At 44.4% G+C, this 15,404-nt stretch overlaps 1 protein-coding gene, 1 long non-coding RNA gene and 1 pseudogene across 2 annotated transcripts; 2 read left to right on the forward strand and 1 right to left on the reverse strand.

The window, feature by feature from the left end:
• The first annotated feature begins 278 nt into the window (after positions 1-278).
• On the forward strand, positions 279-3,968 carry LOC119301548 (mediator of RNA polymerase II transcription subunit 20a-like). Its single transcript, XM_037578535.1, has 4 exons — positions 279-405; positions 495-834; positions 2,308-2,397; positions 3,406-3,968. The coding sequence occupies exons 1-4, from the start codon at positions 389-391 to the stop codon at positions 3,628-3,630; spliced, it is 672 nt and encodes a 223-aa protein (XP_037434432.1). The 5' UTR covers positions 279-388; the 3' UTR covers positions 3,631-3,968.
• Positions 3,969-4,351: 383 nt separating this feature from the next.
• Positions 4,352-12,007, forward strand: LOC119301550. The gene is made up of 2 exons (XR_005147078.1): positions 4,352-4,695; positions 11,487-12,007. It is a non-coding gene; the product is annotated as an uncharacterized LOC119301550 (long non-coding RNA).
• Positions 5,700-8,213, reverse strand: LOC119301549 (annotated as a pseudogene).
• Positions 12,008-15,404: the final 3,397 nt, after the last annotated feature.

Here is a 15,404-nt window from a genome sequence, read left to right on the forward strand (position 1 = left end):
TGAAATTTATGAATAAATTCGTCCTGTATTCAGAAAACATTCAATGTGCATTTGAAAAATGTTCAACGTGTATTCGAAAAATATTGAATGTGTAACTAAAATATGTTCAACTTATATTAAAAAAAGTCGACATGTATTTGAAAAATAGAAAAAAGCAAAAGAAAACCAATAATAAGAACAAAATATAGAAAAAGGAAAAACCGGTCGGAACCTTCCTAAAACCTCACGTTATTGGGCCGGCCACGGCGGGAGCGCCGGAGACAAGTGAGATTTAGCATTTGGGGTTCAAGACAGAATCTCACATTGCCAAGCCCGGGAGCCCGCACCCTGTCAGGACTCAAGACACAGCCGTCGCCCCTCGTCGCCGGCGCTCCACCGACTAGCCGCCATGGCGCCCGCCAAGTGGTACCGAGCTCGCGCCTCTCCCCCTCCCCCCTCTCTTCCCACGGCGCCCAGCCGCTGGCTCACCCCGTCTCCGCGTTTCCCCGGCGCAGGCTGATGCACTGGCACCCGAACCCTGGGGTGACGCTCAACACCCAGATCCTGTCGGAGGCCTGCGGCTGCGCGGAGTCCCTCGGCGGCACCAAGGACGGCCGCTGGAAGACCTCCATCATCTTCTACCGCCCGATGACGCGGGACGGCCCGGGCGGGGCGCAGCAGAACCTGCCCCCCGACGTGCCCCGCGAGCTCCTCGGCGTCGCGCTCCACGAGCGCCCCGGGCTCTACTTCTCCATCCTCCGGAACCAGCGCCTCGTCCTGCAGGCGGACGCCGCCTTCTCCCAGGTCATGGAGAAGCTCCAGTCCTTCAAGGCCCGCGTCAACCTCAACTTCGAGGTCACCTTGTTTCCTTCCCCGCCCTTCCGATTTCTTCTTTGATGTCACACCTAAGGGTTTAGGTTTGTAAAATCTATTTTCTTTGTTTAATTGAACCAGTGGCGATTAAATTGTTGAACCTCAGGCTAATTCTTTCAAGGAATTCACACTACCTAATTACAAAAGGCGGGAATGAAACTACCCCATTGTTGAACCAGTCCTTAAATCCATTTTCTGTATAGATCTAAACCAATTGCATGGTTTCACATCTTTCAAGCGAACAACAGTGACAAAATAGACCATCTACCACCTTCCAGTTCGACTTCTAATTTCAGGAAGTGGATGCCTTTCAGTTAGTAGTGATCGACGGAAATTTGCATACAACTTACCTGATCATTGAGTCTCACAATGAAGCTATTTGGATGTTGCTTATATTTATCTTTTCTACTCTGTTAACCCCTCATTTTGTCCTAGATATTTTTTCATAAGTTCCATCTTCTATTCAAATACAAGGAGATATCCCATGGTGTATGCCCTTTGCGGATGATGTGGTGCTAGTTGACGATAGTCGGGCGGGGGTAAATAGGAAGTTAGAGTTATGAAGACAAACCTTGGAATCGAAAGGGTTTAGGCTTAGTAGAACTAAACCGAGTACATAATGTGCGGTTTCAGTACTACTAGGTGTGAGGAGGAGGAGGTTAGCCTTGATGGGCAGGTGGTACCTCAGAAGGACACCTTTCGATATTTGGGGTCAATGTTGCAGGAGGATGGGGGTATTGATGAAGATGTGAACCATCGAATCAAAGCCGGATGGATGAAATGGCGCCAAGCTTCTGGCATTCTCTGTGACAAGAGAGTGCCACAAAAGCTAAAAGGCAAGTTCTACAGGACGGCTGTTCGACCCGCAATGTTGTATGGCGCTGAGTGTTGGCCGACTAAAAGGCGACATGTTCAATAGTTAGGTGTGGCAGAAATGCGTATGTTGAGATGGATGTGTGGCCACACGAGGAAGGATAGAGTCCGGAATGGTGATATACGAGATAGAGTTGGGGTAGCACCAATTGAAGAGAAGCTTGTCCAACATCGTCTGAGATGGTTTGGGCATATTCAGCGCAGGCCCCCAGAAGCTCCAGTGCATAGCGGACGACTAAAGCGTGCGGAGAATGTCAAGAGAGGTCGGGGCAGACCGAATTTGACATGGGAGGAGTCCGTTAAGAGAGACCTGAAGGATTGGAGTATCACCAAAGAACTAGCTATGGACAGGGGTGCGTGGAAGCTTGCTATCCATGTGCCAGAGCCATGAGTTGGTCGCAAGATCTTATGGGTTTCACCTCTAGCCTACCCCAACTTGTTTGGGACTAAAGGCTTTGTTGTTGTTGTTGTTGTTCCATCTTCTATTCGTTTTATATTGTGCTTATTATTACAGTGTGTTTGTTGCAGTGTCTCATATGAAAAGTTTGTTAGATTCACATGTTACAATGTTTCCGTTTATAGGGATTCCAGTATCAACTGGGCGATTTTTGCTTGAGGATAGGAAAATGTGTTCCTAACAATACTGAAACCCTAAGAGGAATCATGATGGAGGTACTGCTATCATTTTCTTCCTTTTCTATTTTTGGTCATACCCTGTTGGCCTTAATTGTATGGACTCATTGATTGTTGACTTTTCTTAGTTAAAGATGAGACTCATACCAAATGCATAGAATCAATTTTGTAATTAGTTTGAGTAAGTACTGAGTACTGTTAATATAACAATGGGGTTTTGCTGCTTAGATTCTCAGCCTAATTCTTGATGTCTAGATCTATACAGGGCCTGGCTAGTATGGGATGTCCTCTATTGATAAGTACATTTCGTTTTTTTTTTTGCTTTATTGTGAGTTAGATAAATCTACCTATGTTGTGCTTGATGAACTTAGCAGATGTAGAAGATGATCTGTCGCACCTACATGATTTTATTTTTGAAGTGCACCTTCCGAGCTTTAAATTCGTAAGTTAATATCCTTTCTAGCAATAATTCAGAGGGTCATCTCATTATTTGGACACATTCATTAACCTGTAAACATATGATATGATCATGATCTACACCTTTATCTGTGTAATTAGTTCAAATAAACTGAAAGAAGGGGGAAACTAGATGAATTCTAGAATACTCTGTTGTATGGACCTGCCTGTAACTCTTTATGAGCCATCAGTGCGTTTCTTTTTCCGTTGTTACTCGAGTTAGCAGGTAAACAAATCTCGTTAACAAAATTTTCTGGTCCCTACCAATATTTCTGTTAACAAGAAATTTCAAAAATAGCGGTCAAAGTTGTTGAATCTAATATGTTGACCAGTGAAATAAAAAATCTGCCTTCTTAGGACTTAAAGTTAGCACCAAAACCTGCAAAACTTCCCACCAAAGGAGATAAACATTTCTGTGGGATGGATAATAGGGATACTTTCAATACTACAGTTGCGGTTTTATTTTCAAGATATTCCACTGGTTCCCAAATTTTAGAACCCACTGAGAAATCCAGTATTCAGTGGTTTATGTCCAAGATCATTTCCATGCTTGCAAGGCTGACACGAAGGTTTATGTTGCTTTCGGTGCAGGTAGAGTATTACCCCCTGTCTTCCATCGAAAAGTCCAGGGCAATTATGGTAGACTTCTTTGACATATGGCAGGAAACACTCGCAAAGAAGTCGCTCCCTGGTCGATTCATCCATGTAGAATCTAATTTTGCAGAGTATGGCCTTTCAGACCACTACTCTTTCCAGCACACGGCAGTTCAGTACGCTACTTGCTTGCAACAACTCATGGCAGCTGTGAGGGCTTAGATCCACAGATGGAAGTTTCAGAATATCATGATGTTTAACTTGTACCCAAGATCATGGTAACATCAACGTATGCCAGGACATGTATCTTATGTGCTGAAATGTAATCAATTTGTGCGTTCTTCGCGGCTAAGTATCCCTTCCTCTACCATGTTTGAGATGTTAACCTGATTTATTTGCAAGGAATAGCAAGTTGTAATGGTCATCTGAGCGACCGAGTAGCTGTGTTTTATGTTCTCATTAGCTCCCAGTAGATGCTGCTGGGTAATGTTGTTGTACAATTTTTTTGAACATGAACATCTGATGCCGTCGTAACTATCATGGGATGTATATCTTGGCTATATTTTACTCCCTCCGTTTCTAAATATTTATCTTTTTAGAGATTTCAAATGGACTACCACATATGGATGTATATAGACATATTTTAAGAGTGTAGATTCACTCATTTTGCTCCGTATGTCACTTGTTGAAATCTCTGGAAAGACAAATATTTATGAATCGAGTGAGTACAACTTATTTACGGAGACTATATTTTACATTTTTAGGGCAAGACTATATTTTACATGTTTTTTTTAGGGGTGACTATATTTTACATGTGGGTGAGAACTTTTTTTAGGCAAACTGCACAGAATAAGACGACCCCGTTCCTAAATGGGCCAGTGGGGCAACCAAACGTTCATATTGGGTTGAAGTAGGCCCGTGGTGGCGCTTCTGCTCGCTCGGCCACAGGCCCACAGGGTTAGGCGCTCGGTCACTCGGGTCTTACGCGACGGCGAGGCAGCGATACGACGGCGGCGGGCAACCGACTGCCGGCGGTGGCACGGACCAAGCCACCACGGAGAGATGGCGGAAGACGCTAGCTCCGGTCGACGGGCTCCTGCAACTCCGGTAGGCGACGCCGACAATCGGAAGCGCAAGCTTGGGAGCCAGGGCGGACATCTCCGGCGGGCGGCAGCTCGTCGGTGCGGCCGGCCAGCGCCGGTGAGCCCCTAGGGCCAGGAGGCAGCTGGCAGCAGTAGACCACGGCCAGTGCCCCAACGACGACGAGGGGCACGCAACAACTAGTAGGTGAGCTACTGCCCATAATGTACTGGCTTTAGTTTTTTGTTGTTGTTGCGATTCAATGAGCTTTATTGATCAATCATCTGAATTACAATCTTGCCGAAGAGTATCAGCAAGGAAAGGAGGGATGCAATTGAGCCATAAGCATCTACGCCTTTTTACAGAGATGGGCTGCAACATTTGCATCCCTCTCAATTATGCTCAAACGGAAACTAGAGAAATTCCCCACTAAATCCTGAACTTCCTCCAGAATACTTCCTACTTCCCGTGTTGTACTAGCTTTAGCTTTGCGGTGTGCTTCCGCCTTTGACAAAGTCATGTCTGTTTTGTCTGCCTCGCCGCTGGCCGGCGATTGTTTTATCTGTTTCCTTATGAAATGAACCAAATTCTGGAACAAAGCAGATGTTGATTCAAACTATAGCAATGGGTTGTCAACACATTTGGTTTGGATAATCGTTGGTACAGACTAATGGGTTACCAACTTTTATTCTGAATCGTTAAATCATTCCAGCTAAACACCACGCAATAGCTGGTGCATTTAACGAAATTTCTTTTAATGTAAACAGGTGAGATTTTTTCCATCTTAATGTGGTGTTTATTTTCGTCTGCGTTAAGATGGAGTGTGTGTAGAGTGTAGACTCGAGATGATTCGTTTCGTCCACGTGCAATTGTGCGTGATAAGCGAAGAGTTGCCCCCTTCTCTCTAGTTTGACCAAATTTGTTGATAAAAAGAAAGCATTGCTGTTATGAGAACACTTGATACCTTTATGTAAGAAAATATTAGTCCATCACACCCCTCCTTGAACTAAAACTACGACACTTATTTTGAAACGGAGGGAGTACTGTTTATTTGTTGAATTTGAAACACAAAAAACTGCTACACTTTACAATAGCTTCTTGCAAACGCACACAACATTTTTTTGTATCTTATCTACTTATGCCTATTGGTTTGTAACATCAACAGAGTTGACACACAGGGCGGATAGCCCAAATCTTTGCATCAGCTCATATCAATGTGAATAGGCAGGATGGTTGTCTTCATCATCATATGACATAAGAGACTTCAGAACTTCGTCCATTGTCGGCCTCTTGCTTCTGTCTCCAAGGCATGAAACAGCTATTCTCACCATTGCAGTAGCCTGCTCTAGATCGAAATGCCCCTTCAATTTTGCATCCACAAGATCATTGATATTCTCGGTAGCCAGAATCTGTTTGGCCTCCTGGATAAAGTCTGGAAACCCCATTCGTCTTTCGTTGGCAATTATGCCACTTGAAACCCTAGTTCCAGTCAAAATTTCCAGAAGCACAACCCCATAGCTGTAAACATCGACCTTTGCATTGATCGGCATATTCAGTGCCCATTCTGGTGCCATGTAGCCCATCGTGCCTCTCATTTGGGTGAAATTGAAGTTAGCGCTATCTCGCTTTGCAAGCTTGGCTAGTCCGAAGTCCGCTATTTTGGCATTGAAATCTCGACTTAGGAGTATGTTTTCTGGCTTCACGTCACAATGGACTATCCATTCAAGGCATTCATGATGAAGATAAGCAAGACCCCTTGCTGTGCCCAAGGCGATCTTGTACCTTTGGCTCCAACCGAGCAGACTTTCGGTACTTCTCTCACCAAAGAGGTACTTGTCCAGTGACTCATTCTCCACATACTCATATACCAACAATCTGTTTTTCCCTTCTGAGCAAAATCCCATCATCCTGACCAAATTTATGTGATTGATCCTTCCAATTAGAGTCACTTCTGCCCAGAATTCCTCTTCTCCCTGTTGAACATTTGTGAGTTTCTTTACTGCCACTATTTTCTTATCTTCAAGTACTCCTCTATAAACAATTCCAGCACCCCCTCTCCCAATCTCTTCTTTGAATTTTCCAGTTGCTTCACTCAATTCTCTATATGTAAACCGCCTGAACTGGTTTCTTATCATCTTGTATCCATCCTCCATTGATTTGGGCATGTTACTCTTTCTGAAAAAAAGGCACCATCCTGTCACAATAACAAACAACTCTAGAGCTCCCAATATTGCAATAAAGACATATAAGTATATCCACTTTATGTTGTCCTTCTTCATTCCATACATATTTGCTGATCCTAGCATAATCTCCGAACCATTGGGTCTGCAGGTTAGGCTTTCTTGTTTGGAGATTGAGGATGCTGAACCATTGAAACTCTTTGGTACTTTCATGTAGTTGTGTCCTGGGAAATATGGGTACACCTGACCGTTGTAGAGTATGTCTTTAGTGTAACACCAACCATCCCCACCCTTGTATGTGAAAGATATGCATGAGCTGCTGTTCAGGCAAATGCCCCTGCATGTCTTAAATGAGATGGATTGATTAGAGCCCAGATCAAAGCCATAGAAGTCTGCATGAGGTTGCTTAACAAATGTAAAGTCCTCATGTGGTTGATTGCTGCCAATTATGAATGCTGGTTTGCATCCCTAGTTCCAATCTGTTGGATCAACCATCACATGTTCTGGAGGGCATCTACATTTAAGGCCCCCTGAGTAGTCACAAAGCCCATTCTTACCACATAATCCGTGCACATAGCACATCTGTATTACCGCCTGCCCTGTGACCACCCAATTCCCTGTTGACACATCCAAGCTGTACATTCTGAAATTGCCATCGTGATCAATTGTGATCCTCCTCTTTATCCCAGGACCTGAATCTGAAGCCTCTATTTTAAACCCATCACTTGACACAAAATTACCCTCGTCATCAAGAAATGCTACCCTGGTGCTGTTATATCTATTGCGTCCATTTTTCAATGCATTATAATCTGGACTTGGCCAGTAGATGCTTGTAATCTCTGGGCCATCATATAATAGGCGCAAGACATTGTCATTGTCAAAATAGAGGTGATGGTAACCAGAGACTAACCTTGTGTCTTTCGTCAAGTTTTGCCAAGGGAGCAAGGTGTCTGTTGGTGTGTGAAAGCTCTGCCATACAGTATTATTACCAGAATCACTGATAACAAGGTTGCCAGTGTTGAGGAGGGAAACAATTGTGTGCTTGCCTGAAGATGTCTTGCTTTCCCATACCATTGAGCCATTGTTATCTGTCAGGACCAGGTTTCCATCGTGTTTCAGAGATATCCTGGAGCCGTAAAGGTTCACTGGGGAGAAGTAGCCATTCACCGTGGAGTAGGGATTTGCCGTCCAGACAACCGTTTTCACGGTGGTGTACCAGATGGAGAAGGTGAAAGCATTTGTTCCAACTCGATGGAAGCCACAAGAGAAGGTGGTATCTGGTGAAGATTCTCTCACGATCTTCTGGTGTCATGTATGAGCCAGTGGTCATGATCTGCCATGGGGGAGCACAAGAGCAAAGCTGGAAGGAGAATGATAAAAGAAGGGCCAGAAAGAGCCGCACAGCCATTTTTCTCCTCTCCGGGGAGCTCTAATTTGGGTATGGAGGCATAGAGACTAGAGAGTGGTAGGTAAGATATCTTTAGGTTATATTTCAATGCCTTGCTGTAATTAGATGACGATGTGTATTACTCCCTCTGTCCCAAATACACGGCGTATAAATTAGGTCAAAAAGTCAATTATTTCTAAGTTTGGCCAGATAAATAGAAGAAAATAGCAACAACTACAATATTGAATAAATATATTATGAAAATATATCTAATGGGGGATGTATTATATTTACTTGGTATCGTTTATCTTCATATTTTTGTATATATATACTTGGTCAGACTTAGAAAGCATTGGCTTTATGACTCAGTTTATACGTCATCTATTTGGGGACGGGGGGAGTAGCTCTCATAGACTATCTTAGATGCTGACTTGATCTATTGAAAAGTAGGCTGAGAAGATAAACTGCATGCGGATCCAGAGTGTACACATTATTGACACCGCCAATTACTATTTAGAAATAGTACATAAAAGGAGGCTATACTGCGTAAATTGAATACATCCACTTAAATGGAATGGGAGTACTTGACTGAATAGTAAGTAGATAGTTGACACTACTAATATAGCAATTACTTCCAGTCAAATAAAGAATATTTACTCATGGGACCCCAGTGAATCCTTTTTTCAACGATCTTACCGGGTTCACACCACAAGCTCTTCGTCTTTAATTCCAAGTTATTCCCAGTAAAACTAAAATTTTGACATTTTGTCTGATCTTGTCAATGGCGTCATAAAGGGTTCTTGGACTTTGGATCACATACACCTCCGGATAAAATCATAAAGGCTTAATCAAATTGGGCATATGTGCTGCAGTTTTAGATTGAATGATTTGTGTATCTAAATTCTAATGTTAATAATCTTCTTCACTTACATAATTCAAACTATAAGCATCACGAATATTTTGTTTATGTGAACCTTTCTATCATTTGATAAAGACTGTTACGTGATTGTTGTTACAAAATTTATCTTCACATTATCGGTCAGGTGTTTTTCATTAGGCAGCTGAATAGAAAAATCAGAGATACCAGTAGTTATTGAAAAGTATCTCTATGCATGACTTGGCCTAGTAGCTAGACGCCGTAGTTTGACATTTTCTGAATTACCCAGTCAGGATCATCCTTTCCATATTGGTGTGTCATCATCATCTTTACCGTATCCATGTGTCATCATCTTTACCTACTGGACACCTTAGCAAAGCTAGAATAATCAGAATCTCTGGTTTTGACCTGGCCGTTTCTGCAGTTGCAATCAGGCAACTGGAATACTGAATTCAATTTATGCATAATTGTCAAAATTGTTACCTGGAGAGTGCCGTCCCGTCAAAATGCATATTTTCCAAAGTTACTAGCTCAGGAAACATATGAGAAAAAACAACCTGCAATAAGTGGTGTTGTCTGCACTTCCTCAGATTGTAAAACAATTTGCAGTATATAGTACCCCTGAACTTTGCAGGAGGATATGGTAATAATAAGTCAAATGATTTCTCACTTCTTTTTTGGTACATGTGCATTTCAAAAAAGAAGTGAGAAATCGGTAACAGGAGAATAAAGTACCCCTGAGGGAACTTGAAAATTTGCGTAGAACTCAACTAATCATTGAGTCTCACAATGAAGCTACTTGGATGCTGCTTGTATTTATCTTTTGTGCTCTGTTGACCCCTCATTTTGCCTTACATATTTTATCATAAGTTTCATTTGTTTTATTTATATTGTTCTTATTATATTACACTATGATTGTTACATTTTCCTGTGCTCGAGCAAAAATCACTGTTACTATTTTAACAATTCTGAAACACTGAGGAATCGTGATGTAGGTTCCACTCTTATTTTTCTTTCTTTTCCATTTTCTGTTTGTACCTTGTTGGCCTTAATCGATGGACTGATTGATTGTTTGACTTATGTTAGTAAAAGACGAGGCTCAAACCATATGTAGTGAATCAATTCTGTATTTGAGTTTGAGTAAGTCCTGCTAATTGAACAATGGGTTTATACATGTTCAAGCTAGCATGAGATACCCTCTATCGATAAGTAGAAAACTACAGCCTATTTCATGTTTTTATTCTTTACTGTGAGTTAGATAAATTATATACGGCGAGGTTGATGAACTTAACGCATGTAGACGATGATCTGTGGCACCTACTCCCTCCGTTCCGAATTACTTGTCTTGGATTTGTCTAGATACGGAGGTATCTAGCACTAAAATGAGTCTAGATACATCCATATCTAGACAAATCCAAGACAAGTAATTCGGAACGGAGGGAGTACATACTTACTTACTTACTTACGAAGCCTTTGATCCCAAACAAGTTGGGGTAGGCTAGATATGAAACCCTTTCACGAGGACTTCCCAGGAGGTCACCCATCCTAGTACTACTCTCGCCCAAATGGGTTTCATACCCAAAAGACTGGCTAGTTTTTACGTTGGCTCGCCAAGCCTATCACAACCCTTAGATATGAAACTCTTTCACAAGGACTTCCCAGGAGGTCACCCATCCTAGTACTACTCTCGCTCAAATCGGTTTCATACCTATGGGACTGGCTAGTTTTTACGTTGGCTCGCCAAGCCTATCACAACCCTCCTCCTTTACCCGGGCTTGGGACCGGCTATGCCTAGAAGACATAGGCGGAGTACATGATTTTTATTTTTAAAGTACACCTTCTGAGCTTTAAATAAGGCTCTTGATATCCTTTCTAGCCATAGTTCATGAAGACATCTCATTGTTTGGAAATATTCATTAACTTGTAAACATATGTTTTGATCTGCAACTTTGTCTGTGTAATTAGCTCAAATTCTTAATTAGAAGAAGGGGAAAACTAGATGAGTTCTAGTATATTCTATTGTATGCACCAGCCTGCAACTCTTCTACTCCCTCCGTCTCAAAATAAGTGTCTTAAGCTTAGTAGTATAACTTTGTACTAATGTTAGTACAAAGTTGAGACACTTATTTTGAAACGGAGGGAGTATTTGTGAACCATCAGCGCCTTCCTTATGCCGTTGTTAGTCAAGTTAGTAGGGAAACATATCTCAGTAATAAAAGTTGCTGGTTCCTACCAATATGTCTGGTAACAAGAAATTTCGAAAATAGCACTTGGAGTTATTGAATCTAATAATTTGACTAGGGGCAAAAAGAAATCTTCCCCCAAGTTCAGCACCAAAACCTGCAAAACTTCCACCAAAACAGATGAACCTTTCTGTGGCATTGATACTGGGGATACTCTTAATATTGCACTTTGAATTTTATGATAAGAAAGTTCCACCGGTTCACACAAATTCTAGAACCCACCAAGAAATGCAGTTTTCAGTGGTTTTGTCTGAGAGACCGTTTCCGCGCTTGCAAGGCTGACATGAAGTTTGTTGTCGCTTTCGGTGCAGGTAGATTGTTATCCCCTATCTTCCACAGAAAAGTCGAGCGAAATTTTGGTAGACTTCTTTTTCTGCGGGGAATTATGGTGGATTTCTTTGACATATGGCAGGAAACACTTGCAAAGAAGTCGCTGCCTGGTCGATTCATCCATGTAGAATCAGAATTTTCAGAGTATGGCTTTTCAGATCACCACTCTTTCCAGCACACCGCAGTACAGCACGCCACCTGCTTGCAGAAACTCATGGCAGCAGTGAGGGTCTAGATCTGCAGATGGAAGTTTCAGAATATCATGATGTTTAGCTTGTTCCCAAGATCCTGATAACATCAACCTATGTCGGGACGTGTATCTTATGCGATGGAATGTAATCGGTTTGCGCATTCTTCGTGCTAGATTTGTGATGTTGACTTTATTTACTTACTAGGAGTAGCTGTGTTCTGTGTTCTTATTAACTCCCAATAGATGCTCGGTGACGTAGCTGTACGAATTTCAACATGAACATCTGGAGCCGTCGCAAATTTCATGGATGGATATCTTGACTATATATAGGTGCCTTCTTTTTTTGGAGTAACTAGTAAGTATTGCTAACAGCATCTACAACCGGATACACCAAATCTGACCCCTCAAACGCCCGCACCAAATCCGACCCCTCAAATGCTTGTGGACGCACCCTCCGCGGGCAGTGATCGGTCACGCCTCAAATTATTGATACGATTGAATACCTCAATTATGAATCCTCAAATACATACAACTACATGCACGTGAAAATAATGAGTGGAGCTTGTCCGGTTCCGCTCTGTCCATGTCCGGCGGCTGGCTTTACCCCTTGGGGTGTTGGTGTGATCGTTGTCAAGATAGAGTAGGACATGAGACACACATCGGCTCACGGGACTTGAGGCGTTGCCGTCTCACATGCTACTCTTCCTCGTTGGAGCATGTCTCCGATCGATGTTAGGTCGATGAATGTGATTTCGTGATGAAATTTTGCAAGAACTCAGGTATTTGTCCATGTTTTCATAAGAAATTTTTTTTTTTTGAATTTTTCTTCAAGTTTTTACATACTGTTTATCCGATCTCATTTAAGCTCGAGCTAAGAATAGTCGTCTCCACATGTATGCTTTAATTATTTACTAGGTTTAATTTAAGTCAAGTCCCTCTCCATACAGCCGCCTTATTCCTCCTACATGTGTCGCCCTGCTCTTTGATCTGCCCACTGATGTCGACCTAACCACCTGCCTTCTCATCCTACCTGAGCCATCTTCTCTACCGAATCACTGCCGCCCCAGCCACACCTCTAACCACCACCCCCAATTATGGTGCCAGCGACCCCCACACCACACCCGCGCTAGTTGCCTTCGACTCTCCTCCACTGGCGACATCACGACAAACCGCGCCATTGTTCTTGGCGAGCCCTCGCTGGGGACGCCACGACCTAGTCTTTAGGGCGGGATCAACTGGACTGAAAAAATTGGTTAAAAAATCCCATCGATCAAAGAAATTCCCCACACATTAACGTGGGGTCGCATCGCATTGTGCTATTTTTTATCACCCCATTGCATGCCAAATCATCCTACCACAGCAAGAAAGAGCGCTTCAGAAACACCGTCGATGCCGATCTTATTTGGCGCTCCAAAGTACCCAACAAGGTCAAGATCTTGGGGTGGGGCTTGTTCAAAAACAAACTCACCACTAGGGTGCACTTGCACCGAGAAAACATCATACAGTCGGATGTCTATCATGCTACGACGCCTGCTCGAAGATGCCTTGCACGTCTTCACTGCCATGACCAATGGCCTCTGCAGTTTGGGACCAGCTCGACCTTCTTCAACCCCTCTTCATCCAAGGCACATGGGCCTCCCTACCCCAATGACGCTAGACGATGCGCATTGGTCTTCCATGACCCTCACCATTCTCTTGAAGTTGTATATTCTCGCTATGCGTTTTCGGAGAGATAACCACATTTTTGATGTAACTGTTAGGAACTCTGTATTAGAGTTTATAACTTGGACTTATAGGTTCAAGCAACCTTCTCAAAAGGTGGTTGTGCACCGGCACACCCCCACCTTGTAACTCTAAAAACTTTGGTTTATTCCTTAAGCAATCTCTACTATTATCTACTCCCTCTGTAACTTATCATGACGTCTTTTGACACTGTTATAGTATTAAAAAACGTCTTGACACTGTAATAGTGTCAAAAAAGTCTTATATTAAATTACAAAGGGCGTACTATTATATCAAATGAGAGTTGACTCCTCGCCTTCAGGGTTCTCTCAAATCAAATATTATCAAAAAACTTTATCTCATAGTTTTAAATAGTGGGCTATTGTAACGCCTGGATAATTAGGCTACAGTAAAACTCTCCTAATGATGCCATGTCATCTTTGATTACTGTTGCTAAACTTTCGTTAGTTCAAACCGATTCAAAAATCAATCCAAAAAAATGGCAAACAACAAAAGTTTTTAAAAGTTGAAACAAAAATGTTCGGACAGTGCCAAAAATGGCATAGGTAATTATGATGAAATAAAGACATTTTTAGAAAATGCCTAGATACTTTAAAATGAAATAAAACAGAGAAGAAAGTAAATAAAAGAAAGAAATTGCAAAAAAAACAAAAAAAAGGGAAGCCCCCCTGGACCAGGCGGCCTAGCTCACAGGCCGGCCGACCCACCTGGCCCACAGGAATCAACCGGCCCAACCCCCTCTGCCCCGCCTCCCTTCCCTATTCCCCCGACCCGAGTCGGAACAAGGGCGCGTCCCCGCCGCACCCTCCTCGCCGGCGACGGGCGAGGATAAGGCCGCCACGTCCCGCCTCCTCGATCCCGCCTCCCACTCGCCCCCACTCTCTCTCTCTCTCTCTCGGTTCCTGCGCCTCTCCCTTCCCTCTCCGATCCACCGCGCCGCTCCCCCTCGTTACCCACCGCAACCGAGCGCCGCCATGGCCTCACCGCCGTAGAACTCGCGGCCACCGCGACCTCCAAGTCTCTCCGACGTGTCCGCTCGCTCCCTCTGCCTCGACTACGCCTCCCCGACGAGCCACAGGACGCCGGGCGCCCACGAACGCTGCTCCGGCCTCGTCTTCTTCCTCGGATCCCCGACGAGCGCCGTCGACTCTGCTACTACTAAACCACCACGGGCCATCTTGCGTGCCGCACGGTGAGCTTCTCCTCCCCCTGCTGCTCCTCGTTGGCCCCCTAGCGCTCTGTAGCCAGCTGCCGCCGTTGCTGAGCTCGGGTCGCCGCCATGCACTACACTGCCGCGGCCATAGACGCCGTCGAGCTTGTTCGGGCCCAGCATCGAGCTCCTGCGAGCCCTACGCGCCCGCGGACTAGCCTCCCCGTTCCTCTTAGCATGTTTCCCGTCGGGGACCCGACTGCGCCGCCGCCTGCGCGCGTCACCGGCGCCCTTCCGGTGACCAAATGGTCAAGGGGCTGAGCCCTTTGTGCTCAACGCGTCGCGCAGCTCCACCCTAGCCTTCACGTTAGCCCCGAAGCGCGCTGCGTCGCCGTCTTCGTCTCACGCCCGAACCACCTCGCCGCCGACGAGCCTGTAGCGCTCGACTCTGGCCACCACAGCCTCCGCAACCACCACCATTCGCTCCGCTGTCGTCTTGCCGTTCGAATGCGACCGGTCCCGCCCATTTTGGTGGCCTATAGACGAAACCCGACGCTTGCCCGAGCCGCGCCGCCGCGTTTTGCCTCGCCGGCGTCGTTCCGGCGCCGTCTGCCGACGTGGCTAGGCGGGCCCCACCCCTGGGTCGCTGCCTGTGGGCCTGGGGGCCCCAACTGGCCACCTTGACCGAAGTCAACTTCGCTGACGTGGCAACTACTGCCACTGACATGCGGGCCTCATGCCATAAAACAAATAAAAACAAATATATAAACTGCTAATTAATTAAGTTAATTAACTAAAACCTAATTAGACACTGAT

The sequence above is a fragment of the Triticum dicoccoides genome, chromosome 5A (assembly GCF_002162155.2).
Source record: "Triticum dicoccoides isolate Atlit2015 ecotype Zavitan chromosome 5A, WEW_v2.0, whole genome shotgun sequence".
Classification (NCBI taxonomy): Eukaryota; Viridiplantae; Streptophyta; class Magnoliopsida; order Poales; family Poaceae; genus Triticum; species Triticum dicoccoides.